This window comes from Carlito syrichta, unplaced genomic scaffold, assembly GCF_000164805.1.
Source record: "Carlito syrichta isolate Samal-C Ts95f unplaced genomic scaffold, Tarsius_syrichta-2.0.1 Scaffold303051, whole genome shotgun sequence".
Taxonomy (NCBI): Eukaryota; Metazoa; Chordata; class Mammalia; order Primates; family Tarsiidae; genus Carlito; species Carlito syrichta.
In genome coordinates, this window is record NW_007247147.1 from 62895 (window position 1) to 86395 (window position 23501).

General features: G+C 42.5%; 1 protein-coding gene across 1 annotated transcript in view; it reads left to right on the plus strand.

Annotated features, from left to right (window-relative positions):
- The window catches only part of CCDC43 (coiled-coil domain containing 43), a 13250-nt gene extending 2515 nt beyond the window's left edge, over positions 1-10735 (plus strand). Inside the window, exons 3-6 of the mRNA XM_021712080.1 lie at positions 2223-2310; positions 5106-5241; positions 7133-7191; positions 9933-10735. Of these exons, the coding sequence (XP_021567755.1) occupies positions 2223-2310; positions 5106-5241; positions 7133-7191; positions 9933-10120 (471 nt within the window). The 3' untranslated portion in view covers positions 10121-10735. The remainder of the gene's footprint in view (positions 1-2222; positions 2311-5105; positions 5242-7132; positions 7192-9932) is intronic.
- The last annotated feature ends 12766 nt before the right edge of the window (positions 10736-23501 follow it).

A 23501-nucleotide genomic window follows, 5' to 3' on the forward strand; every position in this document is an offset into this window, starting at 1 on the left:
CCTGGAGTGCAGTGGCCACTCCCGGCCACCGCAGCCTCAACCCGCTGGGCTCCGGCGATCCTTCCGCCTCAGCTTTCCAAGTAGCTGGAATTGCAGGCATGCACTACCATGCCCGGCTGATTTTTTGATTTATTGTAGAGATGAGATCTCGCCCAGGTGGGTCTCGAACCCGCGGGCTCAGGCAATCCACTCACCTCAGCCTCCCAAAGGCACGGGATTACAGGCTGAGCCACCGAGCCCGGCTCAGTAGTACTTTTATTTACTTATTTTTTTTAGAGTTGAAGTCTCACTCTGTCACCCAGGCTGGAGTGCAGTGGCACACTCACAGCCACTGCAACCTTGACTTTCATGGCTCAGGTTTTCTGAGTAGCTGGAATCACAGGTGTGTGCCACCACACCCAGCTAAATTTTTGATTTTTTGTAGAGATGCACTCTTGCCATGTTGCTCAGACTGGTCTTGAACCCCTGGACGCAGGCAATCCTTGCCTCTGCCTCCCAAAGTGCTGGGATGAGGTGTGAGTCTCCGCACCAGGCTCAGTAGTACTTTTGTTGGTTGGTTGATGGATTCATCAAATTTTTTTATTGGTTGAGTGATGGATTCATTAAATTTATACTGATGGATTATTGTTTGCCAGGCCCTGCCCTAAGTGCTTGGGATACCTCAGGGAACAAAACAGAAATTTCTGCCCTCATGGGTTACATTCTAGCAGTAGAAAAATTACAAGTAAGTTGCATGGTATGTTACAAAGTGCAGAGTGTTAAGGGAAAAGGAGCATTGTGAGGGAGTGAAGTGGAGGATAGGTTGCAGGTGTAAATAGGGTAGTCAGGTGTTATATTTTATGGCAGCTGCTGATATACTGGTTTTCTAAATTTTAAGTGGCATTATGCCAGATACTTGAACACAGCAGATACCTTCTGGATGAATACATGAAGGAAAGGATGAATGAATGCCTTTGGTTTGGGTGAGGAGACTGAGGGGATAAACCACTTTGTCCTTTCTAAGCGCGACCTTTCTCTCTGCCTTTCTGTTCCTTTTCCTGTCTTGTGTGTATGTGTGTGTAGGGGGGAGGTTCTGGTAAAAACTAGAGAACCCAATAGACAAATTCCAAAAGAATTATCATGTCCTTTTTTCTTTTCCTCTTCCTTTGTTCTTCCTGTCGAGGGTGAGGATGTCTATGAACTGAGGGGACTCTGGACCCAATCCTGTGTGTCTAGCACTAATGCAGAAGGGATGCAGGGGTAGAGGAGGAAATCCTTTGCTCGGTACAAAACAAGGCTGTGTTATGACTCCACTTTTATTTGGGAGATGGTATAATAGAGTTGTTGAGAACATGGGCTCCCAGCCAGGCTGTTTGGGTTCAACTCCTGTTCACTCCATTATTACTTGTATGACCTTGGACAAGTCAATGAACTTCCGTGGTTAGGTCTCCTCATCTGTAAATTGAGAGCAGTAATAGTCCTTAATGGGATTATTTTAAGAACGGAGAGTTCTCATGCAAAGTCTTCAGAACAGTTCCTGGTGCGTGGCGAGCTCTTAGTCAAGGCAAAATCTGATAGCACGCCCTGAGGGGTGAACTGTGAAGGTGGTAAAGGCACCATCAATAGGATAAAGCCCATCTTTGTTGGATGCCTGTTCTTTGCCAAGTAGGGTCGTCACTTAGACACATTTTTTTTTTTTTGAGTTGCAGTCTCACCTGTCACCCGGACTAGAGTGCAGTGGCTGCTCCTGGCCACCGCAGCCTCAACCTGCTGGGCTCTGGCGATCCTTCCACCTCAGCCTTTCAAGTAGCTGGAACTACAGGCGCGCGCTACCATGCCCGGCTAGTTTTTGATTTATTGTAGAGATGAGGTCTCGCCAAGTTGCCCAGGCGGGTCTCGAACCCGCAGGCTCAGGCAATCCACTCACCTCAGCATCCCAAAGGCATGGGATTACAGGCTGAGCCACTGAGCCCGGCTACTTAGACACATTTTAATTTATCCTCACTGACATCCTGGGAAGATGTGAAGGACAGAAAGCTAAGAAACTTCCTCACACATCTGGGATTTGTCTGACACCAAAGACAGTATCATTTTTGTCATACTGCTGAGGAGGGAGATTGATTGGTGTGCAGAATATGTGTGCTTATGTGAAATGGACAGAGGGATGGTTGGGTGAGGGGCCATTTACTCATGAATTTCCTCGTTAAGTGTCAGGATATTAATTGGTCCACTTTTCCAACTAGGAAGAAGATTCCCTCCTTAGTATCTGCAAGGAGATTGTGGAACGATGGTCAGAAACTCAGAATGTTGTCACCAAAGTAAAAAAAGAAGGTAGAGTTGGAGTTTCTATGTCTGATCTCCAGGTCCTTTTCCAACAGCCTTATGGTAAGCTGTTAGAGATATTTTCATTTTTCCCATGAATGTTCATTTATTTTATTTTTTGAGTTGGGTATTTCACTCTGTCACTCAGACTGGAATGCAGTGGCATGATCATGGCTTACTGCAGCCTTGACCTCTTGAGCTCAGGTGATCCTTCAGGCTCAGCCTCCCAAGTAGCTGCAACTACAGGCACGTGCCACCCTGCCCAGCTAACTTTTTGATTTTTTGGTAGAGACAAGATCTCACTATTTTGCCTAGGCTGGTCTCAAACTCCTGAGCTCAAGTAATCCTCTTGCCTCAGCCTCCTAGAATGCTGGAATTATAGGTGTGAGCCACTGTGCCTGGCTTATTTTAATTAAAAGAAGGTACATATTTGAGTTATTTGGTTTTTTAGTACACAACATAACATTTAGTGGAAGCCCATTTTCCTTAAGGTAATGCACAGTGGCAAACACCCAGCAGCCTGCTTTACCTTTTTACTGGACATTGGTTTCCTTTCCTCTTGCATTTTTTCATTCAGCTGACCACAGTTATCTTCATGGTGGCATTTGGCTTCCTTTTCATCCTCTTCCCACTGCCCTTGGAGATTTACGTTGCAGGTGTTGGGTCAACTATGTTTTTCCCACCTCCTACCCTCTTCATGTTCTCCTTTCAAAATACAGATTGCTGTGGCATTTTGCTTTATTCAGGTAAATCCTTCACACTTTATTTTATTTTATTTTTTTTTTTGAGTTGGAGTCTCACTCTGTCACCCAGACTAGAGTGCAGTGGCCGCTCCCGGCCACCGCAGCCTCACCTGCTGGGCTCTGGCGATCCTTCCGCCTCAGCCTTCCAAGTAGCTGGAACTACAGGTGCACGCTACCACACCCAGCTCATTTTGATTTATTGTAGAGATGAGGTCTTGTCAAGTTGCCCAGGCGGGTCTCGAACCCGTGGGCTCAGGCAGTCCACTCACCTTGGCCTCCCAAAGTGCTGGGATTACAGGCTGAGCCACCGAGCCCGGCCAATCCTTCACACTTTAAAATGGAAGAGAAACGGATGAATATACTCACCATTAGGATGGTAAATTAGCTGCAGAGAACTCAAATCATAAAAGCCAAACTTAGCTGGGTGTGGTGGTACATGCCCACAGTCCCATCTACTTGGGAGCCTGAGGCGGGAGGATCGCTTGAGCCCAGAAGTTGGAGTCCAGCCTTGGCAATAAAGTGAGACTCCATCTCTCTTTTTTTTTTTTTTTTGAGTAAGAGTCTCACTCCGGAGTGCAGTGTCATGCTTATGGCCACCACAGCCTTGACCTGCTGGGCTCAGGAGATCTTTCCGCTTCAGCCTTCCGAGTAGCTGGAACTACAGGCATACACCACCACACCCAGCTAATTTTTTGTTGTATTGTAGAGAGGAGGTCTGACCAAGTTACCCAGGCTGGTGTTGAACCCCTGGGCTCAGGCAGTCATCTCACCTCTGCCTCCCAAAGTGCTGGCCTTACAGGCTAGAGCCACTGCACCCAGCCAAGACTCCATCTCTTTAAAAAAAAAAGTCAAACTTGGAAAAATTCTAAACTCTTTACACTATTGGTTCTCAGTCTTGGCTGTGTATTAGAATCACTTGATGTGGCTGGGCTCGGTGGCTCAGCCTGTAATCCCGCGCTTTGGGAGGCCGAGGTGAATGGATTACCTGAGCCCACGGGTTTGAGACCCACCTGGGCAACTTGGCAAGACCTCATCTCAACAACAAATCAAAAACTAGCTGGGCATGGTAGTGCGTGCCTGTAGTTCCAGCTACTTGGAAGGCTGAGGCGGAAGGATCGCTGGAGCCCAGCAGGTCAAGGTTGCGGTGGCTGGGAGCGGCCACTACACTCCAGTCTGGGCGACAGAGTGAGACTTAGACTCAAAAAAAAAAAAGAATCGCTTGATGTACTTGGGTTGGGGCCCAGGCAATTGTATTTGTTTAAAGGCTCTTCTAGGCTAGGTGTGGTGGCCCATACCTGTAATCCCAGTGTTTTGGGAGACCAAGGTAGGAGGATCGCCTGAGGCCAGGAGTTCAAGACCTGGACCCCATGCCTATAAGAAAAAAAAATGAGCTGGGTATGGTGTTACGTGCCTGTAGTTAGCTGCTCAGGAGGCTGAGGTGGGAGGACCACTTGAACCCAGGAGCCTGCCACTGTATTCCACACTGGGCAGTGACAGATGAGATCATTTCTCCTAAAAAAACAAAACAAAAAAACTCTCCCAAACTGCTCTAGTGTTCTAATATGCAGCCAGGTGTGAGAACCACTACTTATCATTACTTTCTTTTGAGAGTGGAGAACTTAAATGGTTGATTTTATTTTAAAATACGGTAAAATATTCTTAATCTAAGAATTTTAGTTGGCATAATCATAAACAAGAAAGGGACTAGCTTAAGTTAATTCTAGATTTTTGCTTGGGTTTATAGGGTGGGAGGGATAAAGTTACATATTGGGAGCCGTCATTTTCTGTGGGTCTCATGCAGTGCTTTTCAACTTTTTTTTTAAGGCAGCAGAACTTCAATATAGAAAACAAGTAAAGTCAGGACTGCTCCGATTGCAGGTACAGAGCCTGCCTGCATAGCCTTACCTTGCCCTCTCACTGGCTCTGTGTCCTTTTAGCTACAGGGGCTCAGGAGGCAGCAGATGCCAGTCTTAGTACAAATGCTACCTGGGTGAATGGGCATTCAGTGGACTGGCTGTCTCTTATACAGCCCTGTTGTTCCTCCCTCCCACTACCTCCCAGATGAAGTACAAGCCATTACCACCCTAATTGAGAAGCAGGCACAGATTGTGGTGAAGCCCAGGATGATGTCAGAAGAGGAGAAGCAGAGAAAAGCTGCCCTCTTGGCCCAGTATGCTGATGTGACAGATGAAGAGGAATATCCTTTCTGGGGTCTGAGCGCCATTCCCTGAGGGGCAGGCCAGATACTTTGAAGACTCACGGTGACCTTTGAAAGTTGCCAGGCTCCTCTGTTGCTTAATTCCCCTGCCTGAAATGGCAGTGGTCTATAGCCCTTTTTGGGTATGAGGAGTGATGTTGGAATAGTTGGTACTGGACTTGTATTTTTAAACACATAATCAGTATATTTCCACAAACTTCCCTCTAAAGCAAATAATGCATTAGTGGGCCATTTATATTGTGCTTTGCAGAAAATAAGATATGGCTGTCATTCCATATATTTGTTTAATACTTTTCTGTATAGTATCATATATATAATCCATGTTTATGTTCTTTCCCAGTCAATAAGGAAACCAAGGCACTACGAGATGAATGGGTGATCGGAGGCATTCAGAGAATTAGTGACAAAATCAAGACTAGAACCTGGATATTTCTGGCAAAGGAATCCCTAAATTTGGAGCAGTTTCATTTGAATATTTTCATTTTTATGTGACCTTTTAGTTAAAAGTAAGGTTGAACCCCCAGGCAACACCAAGATAAATCTGGAATTTGAGTGGGAACTCTGCAAAAAAAAAGTGGTCCTCGTAGGGGCAGGTTTAGGTCCCTATGAATTGTATATTTATTTATGAAATGCTTTGTTTAATGAGCCTACTTGAATAAGGTATGTGGTATATTATGCACCAGAGATGTCAGCTGTCAACTGGGTGCAGTGGCTCACGCCTATAATCCCAGCACTTTGGGAGGCCAAGGTGAGAGGATTGCCTGAGCCCACGTGTTCAAGACCATTCTGGGCAACTGGTGAGATCTCATCTCTACAATAAATAAAAAAATTAGCCAGTCATAGTGGCGTGTGCCTGTAGTTCTAGCTATTTGGAAGGCTGAGGCGGAGGGATCACTTGAACCCAGCAGGTCAAGGCTATGGGGGCCATGAGCATGCCACTGCACTCTAGCCTGGGCAACAGAGTGAGACTCCAACTCAAAAAAAACAACAGCAGCAAAAAAAGAAATGTCAGCGGTCTAATCACTAGCTTAGGAAAGAATTCTTGGGTTCTTTGGGGCCAGTTTCTCTTCTGGTTTTTTTCATGACTACTCTTGCCAGGATTGGCAGGGTTGTGTTTCCAATGACAAAATTTCAGTTCTTGGACTAGAAAAGAACTTGAAGTGGTGGTTCTCCTGGAGGGCTTGTTAAAACATAGATTGCTGGGCTTTGCCCCCCCCCTAGATTTTCTGGTTTAGTGGATTTGGGATAAGGCCCAAGAATGTGCATTTCTTTCTTTTTTTTTTCCCCAGTCGGAGTCTCACTGTCGCCCAGGCTGGAGTGCAGTGGCATGCTCACAGCCACTGCAGCCTCAACTTGCTGGGTTCAGGCGATCCTTCTGTCTCAGCCTTCCAAGTAACTGGAGCCACAGGCATGTGCCCCCACACCTGGCTGATTTATTATAGAGATGAGGTCTTGTCATGTTGCCCAGGCTGATCTCAAACCCGTGAACTCAGGCACTCCTCTCGCCGCAGCCTCCCAAAGTGCTGGATGACAGACATGAGCCACCGCACCTGGCTAAGAACGTTCATGTCTGACAAGTTCCCAGAAGTTTCTTCTGTCTCCTGGTCATCTCGCCATCTCCTGGTTTCCGGGTAATGTGGAGTCCACCCAGACCAACTTCAGTTTCTTTTCAGCCTCCAAGAAAAGGATCTTACAGAAGATCTAAACAATCTTCCCTAATCTGAGATTTCCAAAGATGATTCTCTCGGGCTTATCATCACATCCCTCCATTCAGCCTGCTTTTCCTGCCCAGCAGTCTACTGAATGTTTTCTAATGTTAGGTGGATGTGCCAGCCTTTGTTTTCTGTCGACTTTCCTTAACATCACTTACTGAAGCAGGTGAGAAGGATGATTCAGGTGCTACCACAGTTAACACTGGTCCTGACAAATGTATCCTTCTGTGTCCACTCCCTTGTGTTTCTCCATAGAATCCTCTTGCAGACCAGTTTTTCTTTTGCTGTCATTGCGGGGGGCTCCCTTTACTTCCAGAAACTCAGGTCATGCAAGCATTTGGGAGCCCCATGGCTAGGACAGCCCTAGATAACAATTCAGCAATAACTGCCCCCAAGAAAACAAGTGACAAGTACTATAAAGTGTTAAGTTTGGAGGAGGAATTTCTTTTCTTTTTTTTTTTTTCCTTTCAATAAAGGGGACAGGCAGATCACGACTCCTAGGCATCCCGCAAAGTAAGCGGGTCACCTTAGGGGCAACCTTTACCTGCTCAAAAATTCATCTCACATTAGTAGTGAGGATTTGGCGTCACCCCACATCATTATTTTCCTTACTCATAAATTTAAGGCATAGAGGAGGGATTTCTAAGGGAAGATAAGAATCTATACTTCCCATATTTAGCTCTGGGTTGCCCCGTGTTATGGAAACAATTATAAAATTGAAGTTTTGTCCTTTTCCTAGAAAACTTTATAATTTGTTAGAAAGAACACAAACAGAAAACACTTTAAGCTAAAAATACGGACATTTTGAAACATGTGCTGATGACTGGGCAAAGTGGCTTATTCCTATAATCCCAGTGCTTTGAAAGGTCAAGGCAGGAAGATTACTTGGGGACAGGAGTTCAAGACCAGCCTGAGAAACACAGGGAGACTCTCATCTTTACTAAAAAGAATAAAATACTAGCTGGGTGGGGTGGCATGTACCTGTCATCCCTGCTACTTGGTAGTCTTAGGTGGGAGGAGTAGATTGCTTGAGCCCAGGAATTTGAGGTTGTAGTGAGGTATGATCATACCACTGCACACCAGCCTGGGCAACAGAATTATTATGAGAAGCTTCCCAGAGAAGATGGATTTTTCTTTTTGAGTTGGGATCTCACTGCACTGCCCAAGTTGTAGTGCAATAACTTGATCATGGCTTACTGTAGCCTTGATCTCCTGGGCTCAGGCAATCCGTCCTCAGCCCCTGAGTAGCTAGGACTACAGGAACATGCCACCACACCTGGCTAATTTTTAAGTTTTTTTTGTAGAGACAAAGTCTTGTTATCTTGTCCAAACTGGTCTTAAACTCCTGGGTTTAGGTGATCCTCCCACCTTGTCCTCTCAAAGTACGCACGCTTTCAAAAGATTACCACGCCCGGCTAATCTTTTGATTTATTGTAGAGATGAAGTCTCACCAAGTTTCCCGACTGGTTTCGAACCCATGGGCTCAGGCAATCCCTTCACCTCGGCCTCCAAAAGTGCTGGGATTACAGGTTCAAGCCACTGTGCCCAGCCTGGCTAAGTATTTTCTAATGTATTAAATTAATTTTCTATCTCTTATAAATTCAGTGTTTATAGTTATTAGAACATGGTTTTCACTTGAGCTTTAGTAGTCTAGGAACAAAAGCAAATTGATTTAGTAGAGTTAAACTTCTTACTTAACTTTTTCAAGCATTTTATTTCATTAATTTTTTTGAGTTGGAGTCTCACTCTGTCACCCAGGCTGCAGTGCAGTGGCACGCTCATGGCCCCGCAGCCTCGACTTGCTGGGTTCAGGTGATCCTTCGACCTCAGCCTTCTAATTAGCTGGAACTACAGGCGCATGCCAACTCGCCCGACTAGGTTTTGTGATTTATTTTAGAGACAAGGTCTCACCAAGTTGCCCAGGCTGGTCTCGAACACCCGGGCTCAGACAGTCCTCTCACCTTGGCCTCCTAAAGTGCTGGGATTACAGGCTGAGCCATCGCACCTGGCCTTCAAGCATTTTAATGGTGCCAAGTACACGAATGTTTAGCCAGTTATATTAATACTGTAATCACCAAAATTAGTCTAGATTCTCCAGTATTCTGCCATTGTAAATTAGAAGTACTTTTCTTTTTTTTTTTTTTTTTGAGTTGGAGTCTCACTCTGTTGCCCAGACTGGAGTGTAGTGTAGTGGCCACTCCCAGCCACCGCAGCCTTGACCTGCTGGACTCCGGCGATCCTTCCGCCTCAGCCTTCCAAGTAGCTGGAACTATAGGCATGTGCTACCACACCCGGCTAATTTTTGATTTATTGTAGAGATGAGGTCTCGCCAAGTTGCCCAGGTGGGCTCAGGCAGTCCACTCACCTCAGCCACCCAAGGTGCGGGATTACAGGTTGAGCCACCGAGCCCGGCTACTTTTCTTTTTGAGTAGGAGTCTCACTCTGTCGTCCAGGCTGGAGTACAGTGGCATATCATGGCCATCTCACCCTTGATCTGCTGGGCTCAGGTGATCCTTCTGCCTCAGCCTTCCAACTAGCTGGAACTACAGGCCTGCACCACCATACCTGGCTCATTTTTTTATTGTAGAGACAAGGTCTTGTCAAGTTGCCCAGGGTGGTCATGAACCCACAGGCTTAGTCAGTCATTTCACCTCCACCTCCCAAAATGCTGGACTTGCAGGTATGCGCCACTGCACCTGGTTGATAAAATATTCTTAAATTCAGGTATAGATAAGTCCAGATGAGACTTTTATTCCAAGGGATGGTTAAAAACTTTTGTCAAGGTAGCTTTAGGATTTCCCATTAGACCAAAGATAAGCATAAGGATTTTTTTTAAAGACTAGTAATAGGTAGAGATGGCTTAGGACTCAGCATGTAGAGAAAGGATAGCCAGAATGAGGAAAGAGCAGTAGTTGTGACCTTTGTGACCTGTACGCGAATCCCTTAACTCACCTGCAGCTCTGTTCCGAAACACCAATGTGGAAGATGTCCTCAACGCCCGAAAATTGGAGCGAGACTCACTTCGGGATGAGTCCCAAAGGAAGAAGGAACAAGACAAGCTGCAGAGGGAGAGAGACAAACTAGCCAAGCAGGAGCGCAAGGAAAAGGAAAAGAAAAGAACACAGAGAGGGGAGCGAAAACGATAACCGTGGCCTACTCTGTTTTTTCCCCCTTGAACTTAGTCAAAGGGAGAACTGGCTGTGCGTACGTGTATTTATGAGAATTGAGAGAACGTTGCAAGGTGACTTCCCGAGGCATTTCCCCTTTCGTTGACATGGTCAAAAGGAAAACCACAATTACTACTCATTATGAAACGTGCCATGTTTTGGTGGTATAAGCAATCAGGTTATCATAGCTGATTTCTGTACCAAAGATCGAGAACGGGGGCAACCTTTATATTATAACACTGAGGCCCTGTGCTCCTTTTGACCACTTTAAAGTCTTCCCTCACCTTGGATACAGAAAGCTGACCATTACAGTTTTCTTCCTGAAGGAGCAGAAATGAATAACTCCTTCCCTGAGATAAAATGGGGTGCACACTGCTTTGGAGGCAATATTCACCTCTAAATGTAGTATCGCTTTATGGCTGAAATAGAAGCAAATGACGAGCCCTACCTGCATCCAGATCTTTTGTTACATGACAGCAGACTAGAAAAATGGGAAGAAATTATTTGGGGGATATTCTAGATCTGAGAATTTTTTTAAAAAAAAGTTTCAGCCTGTGGGAGGCGTCTTTTAAAATACAGATAGTAGCTGGGTTCGGTGTCTCAGCCTGTAATCCCACATCTTTGGGAGGCTGAGGTGAGTGGATTGCCTGAGCCTGCAGGTTCATCTCTACAATAAATCAAAAATTAGCCGGGTGTGGTAGCGCATGCCTGTAGTTCCAGCTACTTGGAAGGCTGAGGCGGAAGGATCACCGGAGCCCAGCAAGTTGAGGCCGCGGTGGCCTGGAGCGGCCACTGCACTCCAGTCTGGGTGACAGAGTGAGACTTCAACTCAAAGAAAAAAAAAATACAGATAGTTGCATATTTTTCCTCATATAGGCTGTGACATTTTAAGGATTTGTCACTATTGGGTGCAAGGATATCATTGTTAACTAGATTCATTTTTTTATAATCATGAATTTTCTTGAGTACTCGTAGAGCTTTTTAATCCTTATTCTCCCTAAAACATAAATATTAAGAAGGGATAATTCCTGGTTTAGAAAAACTAGAGGAATCACCCTTTTAAGAAAGAGACACTGGAAATCTCTGCTAATGCCAGGATATCTAAGAGTGTACATAGTAGGTGCTCAACAAATTCACTGAATGAGTGAGTGAATGGAAAAACTGCTTGGGGGAGTCCAAGGTGATTAGAAACTCTCTACTTTTGTCACAAGTCACATACAGGTATAAAAAAAGCCCTTCTCTACTTTACTTCAGGAAGCAGACTGTCTAGAAGCCTAAAGAAAGAAATTTCTCTGAAAAAAATAGAAAGTAGATATTTTGTACCAGGGGTCGACAAACTATTGTCCATGGGCCAAATTTGGCCCATTCTGTTTTTGTATGGTACAAACAAAATGATTTCTATGTTTTTACAGAGTTATAAAAGAAAAAAAAATATGACAGAGACCTTATGTGGTCTGTAAAACCTAAAATATTTATCATCTGGCTCTTTGGAGGAAAGGTTTGCCGACCTGTTTTATACCATTAACTATGAGATTAACAAAAACATTTACTTTTGTGCAGAAGGTTTAAAAAAAAAAAAAGGCATGGTTAAGAAAAGGAGGCGTGTTTACCTCTTCATACACTCCTATAACCGTGGCATTGCAAAAATTAAAAAAAACTTAACAAAATAAATTTTATTTAAATTGCTGTGTTCTGATTTTGCTTCCTTCCAGCTACCCATGAAAATGAAATCTATGTGAGTAGTCACTTAGGAATGTGTTTTTACTTTATGCTTTGTTTTGATTAGCCTATAACCTATAATCCACTGGTGGAAACTCTTTGTCTTTCACCCGTAAATTATCTTTTTCAGTTTTCCTTTCTGTGAAGTAGGGTTCGATTGGAAAGATTACTATGTGTTTTGAAACACCAGTAAACTGGCTTTGAAGTTCTTCAAAGTACTATTGAAGTTTTAGTCCTTCAGTTGGTGGTGGCAATAGGCTGTAGCTATGGATAGGATATGATAGTGGTGATTTAGTAATTCTTGTTTTGGGATCTTAGTTTGTTCTCACCTTGATTTTTGTCTCTGAAGGAGTCAGCACCTGTCCATGGGCCCCTGAAGGGTACTTGTTTCAATTTGTTAGTCATTTCTTTCATCTGGGACTTTATTATGTATGTCACAGTTAGGTGTATACTCAAACTAATACTTAAAGAGAAAAAAGGAAGCCGGGCTCGGTGGCTCAGCCTGTGATCCTGCGCTTTGGGAGGCTGAGGTGAGTGGATTGCCTGAGCCCGCGGGTTCGAGACTCGCCTGGGCAGGCAAGACCTCATCTCTACAATAAATAAAAAAAATTAGCCGGGCGTGGTAGCACGCGCCTGTAGTTCCAGCTACTCAGAAGGCTGAGGCGGAAGGATCGCTGGAGCCCAGCAGGCGAGGCTGCGGTGGCCTGGAGGGGCCACTGCACTCCAGTCTGGGCGACAGAGTGAGACTCCAACTCAAAAAAAAAAAAAAAAAAAGATACATATAGCATACAAAATATGTGTTAATTGACTATGTTATCAGTAAGGCTTCCTGTCAGCAGTAGGCTATTAGTAGTTTTGAGGAGTCAAAAGTTACATGTGGATTTTTGACTGTGCAGGGTAGGCACCTTACTCCAGCATTGTTCAAAGATCAACTGTACACATAGCCTAAAATTTGCAGATTTATTAGTTGAATGTTAGTCCAATAATTTTCTTAACTACATTAGACATGAGGCTATCACAAAAGCTGCCCTTTATTTTCTTAATAATTGTAAAAATTACACTGTCTATTAATAAAAATTTAACAAGTTTTTATATTGATATGTGTGTAATTAATTTATAATTAAACACCACAAATAACTGTGAACTCTGTATTTTTATTAAAATATTAAATCTCTCAAGGTAACTAGAGTTTGGTAGCAGCTACAACTCAGCATTGCTGTTTTCTCCTTGTTTGGACATACCCACAATGTGCACATACCCACTAAAGAGGTGGAAGTTTTTTCTTTTTTTCCCCTATGAATGGTTGTTAGGGGAAACAATGCAACAACATGAAGGTTTGGTGGCACCCTGAATAGAGAGCTTCCTGGAGTTTAAAGGAAGGGCTTGATGCTATTTTTGTTCATCAGTAAATAGGTGCCATCCCCCAAGATTCCAGCCTTGGATATTGATCATTTCAAGTTAAGAACATTGGAGAAATTGTTGTTTCAGAGAGGGCTAGCTGACTTTCTTTTCCTGTATGCAGCAAGACATAAAGATTCCTCTGGGTGGGGTACTCTTTCCATTCTGGGGTAAGAAAATAGCCCTTATCAAGCCAGGCTCGGTGGCTCAGCCTGTAATCCTGTGCCTTTGGGAGACTGAGGTGAGTGGATTGCCTGAGACCGCGGGTTCGAGACTCGCCTGGGCAACTTGGCGAGACCTCATCTCTACAATAAATCAAAAAATTAGCTGGGCATGGTATTGCACACTTGTAGTTCCAGCGACTTGGAAGGCTGAGGCGGAAGGATCACCGGAGCCCAGCAGGTCGAGGCTGCGGTGGCTGGGAGCGGCCACTGCACTACAGCCTGGGTGGCAGAGTGAGACTCCAACTCAAAAAAAAAAAAAAAAAAAAGAAAGAAAAAAAGAAAGAAAATAGCCCTTATCCCTAGAGACTGGGAATTATTACAGGCTACAATTAGCTTGAATAACATACTTAAAGAAGTATCCCTTATCTTCCACAAGTTTTATAACTTCCTAATCTTCTAATGACTCCCCTAGAAGATTACTGCTCCTAGCGAGATATTCTTTGTCCTGTCACTTCTTCTCAAATGTATCTAAAAAGTATAAAAACATCTTGCTTTGGCCACTCCTTTAGACTTCACTCTCTTGAGGAAGATTCCTGTTTACATGAAAATCTAATAAAATTTGCATGCCTTTCTCTTGTTAATCTGCCTGGTATCAACTTGGTTTCTAGATCTAGTAGAACTCACATAAGAGGTAAAAATGGGCCGGGCTCTGTGGCTCAGCCTGTAATCCCAGCACTTTGGGAGGCCGAGGTGAGTGGATTGCCTGAGCCCGCGGGTTCGAGACCCGCCTGGGCAACTTGGCGAGACCTCATCTCTACAATAAATCAAAATGAGCCGGACGTGGTAGCGCGCGCCAGTAGTTCCAGCTACTTGGAAGGCTGAGGCAGAAGGATCGCCAGAGCCCAGCAGGTCGAGGCTGCGGTGGCATTGCACTCCAGTCTGGGTGGCAGAGTGAGACTCCAACTCAAAAAAAAAAAAAAAAAAAAAGAGCTAAAAGTGGGTGGAGGTGATCTCTACTTCCCCCACAGGCCAGTGAACGGGTTCTGACCTCCAACCAGAAAAAGTGTTTTCCCATAAAAGAACTGGGTATATATGTAGGAATAAGCAAAATAGTGTTTCTGTGATAGGGGAATCGGACAAGAAATACATTACAAAACAAAATGCAGGTAGTATGGACTTTCTGTTTCTTTCTCTCTGTTGCATCTCTTCATGCTAGTACTGCAGGTTCGTATCGCAGCTCTGGTCTCTGCAGGGGTTTCAGAGCATGGGTCTCTCTCCAGTAAATTGCAGTGCTCTGTATTCACTTGCCAATCTCTCCAGATTTGGGGGCTGCAGTTTGCTCTGTGACATCACTTCTCTTAGAGATCTAAGATGAGTTGTTGCTTTTTACAGTTTATTTGGCTTTTTTCTTGTCATTAGGACAGAGTGATGACTTCCAAGCTCCTGACCTGCTAGACTGGAAATTGCTCTTCAGGCTACTAGGAAGGGACTTTCAGTCAAATTCTGAGCTATGAGTTCACTTCTCTATTTTAGCAAGACAGAGTTTGGTTCGGTAGTCAAATTTGTGAAGAATCTAGACGATCTGTGAGTGTGTGCAAAGTGACCCACATAGGAATCTCCCTCCCATCCTCCTGTGATGAAGTGTGCTCTACACCCTCCAAGATGTGACTAGAATCTTGTTGGTGTTGCAGAGAGGTAGAAAAGAAAAGTAACAAAGACACAGGAAAGATGTTTCTAGATATACTGTTAGGAGTATATACTGGAAGGGGCCCAGAGAAGAAAAATAAAGAAAGGTATGTTTGAGAAGACTATTAACAAATATTTTCTCTCCAGAAATGAATTGTACTTCCACACATTTTGAGAAATTATAGGATACAATGGAGGGGCCCAAAATAAAGTCTGACGTGGTTTTCCAATGTTAATATAATTGGGATTTATTTTCTATTTTCTACTAAGTTTTCTTTTGTAAAATCAAATCTCAAAAAAAAAAAGAAAAGAAAAGAGAAAGAAAGAAAATCATCTAAAGATTCCCACTATATTAAACTATAGAAAATTTTTAGATGCATTTTTCCAATTTGGTCCCAGTTTACAGGAAATCTTGTTACAATTTCCAGCAGAGGAGAATATCGTGAACTTGGCCCAGATCCCGCAACTTGGGGTGTAGCCCAGAAACAGCTGCTCGGGTAGTTGTTCCCCTCCCCGTCACTTTTCCCTCATTCACAGTCCTGGGGTTTTGCTAAATGCCGCCTATAGAACAAAATTATCTCAGTGTTGGTTGCCAACCAAAGAAAGGCAGTTAGCTGATTAAACAAAGCAGAAGATGCCTTCCTTCCTTCCTTCCTAAAGGTGTTAAATCAATAGCTTTTTTCTAAAAAGAACAACAAATAGTAGAGGGCTGTACACAGCAGGTGGTAAGTAGAAACCACAAATTCCATCTTAAAGTCTACTGTTTTTGCAGGTGTCCCAGGATTGGGGCCACCTCAGGTTCTGGCTTGGGCTCCAGCTTCCCATCACTTTCTCTGCTTGATTCCCATCCAATCAAACCTATCTGTCCCCCTTGATGACTCCCTGCCACTCTCACCATCAATATATTTCCCTCTCCCTCTTTCTCTGTTAAATATGGTCCAAATTGAACTTGTCATTTTTATCCTTCAAGTTCTACTTTATGACAAACAAAAATTTCTGCTTTCAATAGGGCCTTCCCTGGGGCTGCCCAGCTGCCATTGGGGTGATTAGGGTGTTTCCTGCAGCTGAAGACTCTTGTAATTAGCAAGCCCCTCAGGCAGTCTGGACTCTGAATTTAGCTGCCATCTGGTATCATCTGTAAATGACAATAGCACTGTATCTTCTCTGTTGACGCAGCCCTGCTTTCACCTCCCACTCCCACGCCAAGCAACTCTAGAAAAGATTTCACTGCCTGGTTTCCCTGTCAACCCACAAGTATCAAAACACCTTGTGTTCTGTTAACTTAGGAAGTTCTAAACAGGAAGGTCAAGACAACCGGGAACCAGGAGTTTCCAGAACCATCAAGGACATAAAGCAAAAGACCACAATGGGTTAAGTAGCATCTCTTGGCATTCTATACCAATAATTCCAATCCTGGCAACGTTGCAATTATTTAAGAATTTAATAGAAACACAAATTCTCAGGCCTCATCCCAGAGCTACAGTCAGAAACTCTAGGGAGGTGGCCAGCAATGTCTTTTAACAAACCCTCCAGATCATTCTGATGCATGCTAAAGTTTACTAACCACTGTCCTTGGCTTCTCACCAGTGCGCTATTGACATTTTGGGCAGGATAATTCTTTGTTGTGGGGGCTGTTCTGTGCATTGTAGTATTTTTAACAGCATCCTTGACCTCGACTCACTGATGCCAGTAGCATCCCCTTGACTATGACCATTCAAAATGTCTCCAGACATTGCCAAATGTTCCCAGGTGGGCACAATCACCCCCAGTTGAGAATTACTGCTTTATAGCAGTTCTCTTCAGGTTCTATGTCTAATTGCTTAGTACTATTTGACCAATAATTGTTGATGTGAAAAAGTCTGTACGATACAGCGCTACATAGTCAGTGCTTCTCAGGCTTCAATGTGCATACAAGTCACCTGGGGATCTTGTTAAAAACCTGTTTGGATTCGGGAAACCTGAATTGGATTTTAAGAAAGTGCATTTTTAACAAGCTGAAAGTCTGCTGTGCAGACTACACTTTGATTAACAAGGTCCTACAGGATCCCGAAAGATTTATTGAATGAAGGATGAATGAATAATTAAAAGCTAAAGATTCCTTTTGTGGAATGTTGTGAAAATTATTCCCTTTGTCATTGAGTTTCCCATCTCCAAAATTTCTTTCCTTATTTCTGTGTTTTAATTAAGAAAGATCAACTCTATTTTAGCAAATATGTTTATATAGACAAAAAGGTACCAAGGGTCTTTGCATATGATTCATACAGCATTGAGAGAGACATAAAAGCAAACACCTAGAATCCGCTGGCTAGCCAATGAAATAGAGACCATGCAACTGTGAGTCCTGATTCACTCAACTAATATCTCTTCAATACCTTCTCTCTGCAGGGCAAGCTACTCAATCTCTCATTTAAAAGCATACGTATGCCACTTGCATTAAACGTATACGTAAAGCTGTATGCTTTCACCATATGTATTTTCAAATTGATGTAAAAGTCATGTTTGCTGGGAGAGGCAAATGCCTTTTGGCTAAAAATACACATAAAAGAGAGAATTAGCTAACAGGGCTAAGTAGTTTTCATCGTCATCTCAGTTACTGAGAAACTAGTTTCAAATGATCTTCTATCACCATAGGAGAATGATAGCATTTGCACTTACTGAAGTGGCAGGGTAATTTCCTCCAGGAGTTAATGAATACCTGGTGCTTTCTTTGTTTCTCAGTTAGTCCATTGACAGATGTGGCTCTGAGGTACAAAGATGTCTTAAAACCTTGAGGATTGAGAGTCTTTTTTACAAGTTCAAGGACTTTTTTTTTTGCCTTGAAATTGGAAAGAAACAGAGAATGGCACCCTATCAAATATTCCCGTGTACAGAATGACACTGTGTGATGGATAATAGGGAAAATATTAGATCTGACATGAGGTTTGCACCAGGCTTAAGATAGAACAGTGTAGGGTGCCTCAATTTCAAAAAGATATGAATGAGTTCAATGGGGTCATTTTCATTGTAAATCTCATCATGCCACTGCCCTTACATTTAAATGGTGTTTGTGTTACAAATAAATCACTGATCATAGATGAACACATTTACTTAAAGTGCACCCTTTTTGAAAGTCTATGCATTCTCATTTTACAATGTGTGTCAGAAACTAGTTATTCAATAAGCCTGTTTTCTCTCCCTCCTGGGCACAAAGCTAGACTACATTTCCCAGTTTCCCTTGCAGTTAGATACAACCATGCAACTGATTTTGATCATTGTTGGTAAAACAGGTATGTTCTACATTCACAGCTGACTCTTGAAACTTTCCCACTCACGATCCTCTGTGCTCCTATCACTTCTTCAGGCTTAATGCAGATGAGCTCAGTGACCTTGGAAGACATGTTTTGAAGATAGAGAAACTAGAATATGAAGAATTGAATTGAAATTCCTAGTGGCTGTTTAAAGGAAGCTGTCCACTCACTAATCAAGAACACTTCTTTTAATCTTTGCATAAATAAGAAACACATTTTTCTTCTGCATAATCTATTATATATATATTTTTGGATTCATTTGTTACAACTGCTTACATTACCTTAATTAATATACAGTGTATTTCTCACATATAATTAGTAACCCCAAAGAGATTTTCTTTTTCTATCCTAGATTCTGCTGCTACATGTTGGTTCTGTTTCCTTTTCCTCCTTTGCTACAGATAATCATCACTTTCCTATAGGTCCTTATCACTGTTCTATACTCACTTCGCCTACCTACTTTTTGGTCCCTGCTTCCAATTATCATCTCATTTAAGAACTCATTGATTGTAAATGTGTGATGCAACAAGAGGGAAGGAAAAGGCAGTATGAAACCCTACCTTACTCCTGCTGTTCCTATTCTGCTGTCAATCCTTCCTCCAGTTCCCTGCCCTTTATCCTCCTTGGATTCTCTTCCAAATTGCCACCATTTCCTGGAAATCCTATTCCTATTTTTCACCATGCTAGACCCTCTTCCCCTCCTTCAGAGTCTTAACACCCTGTGCTCAGCCAGTGTCTAAGTTGTAGCATGCTCCCTCCATCATGGGCATCTCATCATAGGAATGTATAATTTTAGATGTGACAGAAGGTACAACTGTGGTAAGATCACATAGGGAGAGCATAGAATGAGGAGAAAAGAACTCTGAGACATTTCAATCTAGACAATTTTGGGTCATGGGAACCCAAAGAAGAGACCGTTAAAAGAAGAGGGGAGCAGTCATGTTGAATACGGCTGAGATGTCAGCTATGATAAGAACTGAAAAATGTCCTATGTTCTTGGCAATGGAGATAATTAATTACCTCCATGAGAGGTATTCTGAGGAAATGACCAAGAAAGAAGTTAGACTGGAAAAGTGTGAGAGTGCTGGTGGAAAAAGTGGAAATAAGTGCAAATAGACAACTCTTTTGAAAATGTTATAAAGTATAAAAAATGACAGACCAGAGAAAATGGAACAGAGAATGAATAAATACGTTCTGATGGAGAAAGTGGAGCAATGAAGGAAAGGGTCAAGGGAAACATGAATGAGCACAGTTATGAACCCAGGTTGGGAGTGATAAGTAGCTACAGAGAATGAAGATGATCCAAAACAAATGGTTAGGAGGAGATTCATGGAAAGAGAAAATTGAGAGAAAAATGTAAATTTTTTCTACTGAACAATTATGTCTATCTGTGAGCACAATGGCAATATTTTCTCTAAGGAAGTCATATTCCCATGTTATTATGAATGATCAGAGATAGGAAGAGAAAGATATGAATCATAGCAAACACAAGTATATGTCTACATATATTTATTTATGCAGTAGAGAAATGAACTGTTTAAAGTATATCAAAATGAAGCTGTAATAGTGAAAAGATAAGTTGGTCTCTTGATGCTGTCAGAATTTATATTGACATGAAAAAATATTATTCATCTGTTCTTTGGATATTATCATTTCATTTCTAGTACCACAATCATTTGCTCTTTTCTCGTTTTACTTATTTAAAAATCACAGGACTTTTCTATGATTAGCATGTTAAAACGTAGGGATCTTATATAACTTTACCTCGCCTGCACAAAAATGGAGATCAGAAAATATCCAACAAGGACATTGACCTTCTTCCTAATGAGCAAACTGCATAATATGCATCAGTTTGATTTAACTACCTAACATAAGGAATCATCAAGAAATAAGACTATAAATTTATCTCCAGCCACTAGGATTCTAATATCGAGCAATAAATATTTCTTTAAGTTACATTTTTTAATTCTATTCTACAGTCAACCTTTACAAAATAAGTGAAGCGTAATTCTACAATTCAATTTGCTTTGATTGGTTTCAATTTAATCCAATTCACTCCATTCAACTCAACTCAAGAAACATATTTACTTGGAATCTAAAAGTCATACAAAATATTTTTCTTTTTTAAGAAAAACTTTAAAAATAGATACAGGGTCTCATTGTATTGTCCAGGCTGGTTTTTAGCTGCTGAACTCAAGTAGTTCTTCTGCTTTGGTCTTCCAAAGTGCTAGGATTACAGATATGAGCCCCCACACCTGGCTTCATATCTTAGGTTTGGAAAAGAACTGACCCAGTACAAAATATGTATCTGACAATATCATTATAGTATGGAAACATACTCTATTTGAATTTAGAAAATTTACTGTAAGAATAGCATCGGTTTAAAAAAGAAAGTATGAGGTGAGTGAATTGCCTGAGTCCGCGGGTTCGAGACCCGCCTGGGCAACGAGACCTCATCTCTACAATCAATCAAAAAATTAGCCGGGCGTGGTAGCGCGTGCCTGTAGTTCCAGCTACTGGAAGGCTGAGGCGGAAGGATCGCCGGAGCCCAGCAGGTCGAGGCTGCGGTGGCCGGGCGCGGCCACTGCACTCCAGTCTGGGCGACAGAGTGAGACTCCAACTCGAAAAAAAAAAAAAAGGTAATCCTCAGCGGGGTAGGGGGAAGCATGTAATAATACAAAGCCTTTACCAGGGAGAGTGAGGGCCAGTTGGAGGCCCAAACTTCACCTGCTTTTAGCCTACTTGTATAGTTAATCCTTACTTGTACCCCACAACTCTATAATAAAATAAAATTTAATATCCAAAAAAGAAATCCCTCCCATAAAACATGAGAGGATTTGCATTTCCATTAGCTTGAGTTTATCAACAAGGAAGCCTGGAAAAATTCTGATAGAAAAGCCTAGGGGTAAAGTGAGAAATGTTCTCAAAACCAGGCTGCAAAGATGGCCTTATACAATGTAAAAATTGGCACCAGCCGGGCTCGGTGGCTCAGCCTGTAATCCCGCGCCTTGGGAGGCTGAGATGAGTGGATTGCCTGAGCCCGAGGGTTCGAGACCCACCTAGGCAACTTGGCAAGACCTCATTTCTACAAGAAATCAAAAAATCAGCCAGGCGTGGCAGCGCATGCCTGTAATTCCGGCTACTCGAAAGGCTGAGGCGGATGGATTGCCAGAGCCCAGCAGGTCAAGGCTGCGGTGGCCGGGCGCGGCCACTGCACTCCAGTCTGGGCGACAGAGTGAGATTCCAACTCAAAAAAAAAAGAAAGTATGTGCCAAATGTATGCTTGGGAATATCTTGGAGAAATCATATGTTTTCTTACCCACAGCTATCATACAATTGATACTTTGTTGTTGTTGTTGATGTTAAGTGACTTAAAGTGAATGAAACTTTAGAGATTTTTTCTCAGAGTTACACAAACTGAAATGGTCTTCTGGAAACGATTTCATTTTAGTTGTTAAATAAGAACACTGGGGAGTCAAGGAGAGAGAATGTTTTTGAGAGAGACAAGGTTGGTATCCTGTGGGGAAGCAGGCTACCTGAGGAAGAAAGTAGCTGGCCAGTGAGAAACATTTTGTGGTAGGTGTGCTAGTTCACTAGGGCTATCATAGCAAAAAATCTCAAACTGGATAGCTTAAAACAACAGAAATGTATTGTTTCACAGTTCTGAAAGCTAGAGGTCTAAAATCAAGGAGTCAGTAAGGCCATGCTCCCTCTGTAAACTGCAGGGGAGAATCCTCTTTGCTTCTTTCCATCTTCTGTTGGTGGCCATCAGACCTTGGTGTTCCTTAAATTGCAGCTGTATTACCCCAATCTGTCTCTGTTGTCACATGGCATTCTGCCTGTGTGTCTGTATCTTCATGTAGTGTTCCGCTCTTCTTACGAGGATACCAGTTGTAATGGAATAGGGCCCACACGAATAACATCACCTTTACTTGATTCCATCTACAAAGCTCCTATTTTCAAATAGGGTAACATTCACAAGTACCAGGAACTAGGACTTCAACAAATCTTTTTTGGGGACACAATGTAACATATAACAGGAAAAACAACTAGAATAATTTTGTGCAAAGAGTAATGTCTAATAATCTGTATTAGGCTCTCTGTAGTGCTGTTCTGTGAGTAATGCTAATACATTATTAGTGTAATTTCTAAATCATCAGTGAATTTCTACCACTTCCTGATGTGAGTAGCTCTGTTATAAAAACCAAAGTAGAAAACTTTGTTCCTTGCCTTAATCATTGTGGGACAGAGAGAGCAGCTCTGAGTTCTGAATAATATAGAATGATGTAGAATAAAAGCTAACTTTCTATAATAAAGAAATTCCAAATACAGTGCTTCAATAAAGTAAAAGTTTAATTTTCTCTGATCTTACAGCTTATAGGTAGGTTGTCAATTTAGGCAAAGCAGGCAATTCTTCACAAAGCCATCAAGGGACCTAAGCTAGTAAACATTTCTGGGTCTAAGTTAACTATTTCCTTGTCACCATTTTCTAGCCAGCCGGAAGTGAGAAAGGGGGCATAATGGCAAATAATTTTCTTTCTGAAGCACATGATTTAGAAGTTTTAAGCATCATTTCCTTTCAAATATCACAGGCCAGAAATTAATCAAATGGTCACACCTGGCTGCAAAAGATGCTGGGAAATGTGACCTCTATCTGTCCAATGGTGTGCCTTGCTGAGACTTGGGAGGAAGGGGTCCTGGTTCAAATAATTTGAGAGAAAATGGATAAGGGGGGATAATTAGCAGTCTTTGTCACAGGTAATAACTACATGAGTGAGACTGAGAGGACACTGAGGATAAAAATTGCTGTCAAGGTGAACAAAGTTAAGCACCCAGGAAGTCTTAAACACCCCATGACTTCCAAAGACCAGTATACTAACAACCACTGGGGAGAGGAGAACTTATTCAGTAAATGGTGCTGGGAAAACTGGCTAACCACAGGCAGAAGATTAAAACAAGACCTCTACCCATCACCATACACAAAAATCAACTATAGATGGATCGAGGACCTAAATGTAAAACCTCAAACTATAAGAACCTTAGAAAATGCAGGAGACACCCTGATGGAAATTGGAACTGGCAACCAATTCCTGATCAAAACCCCAA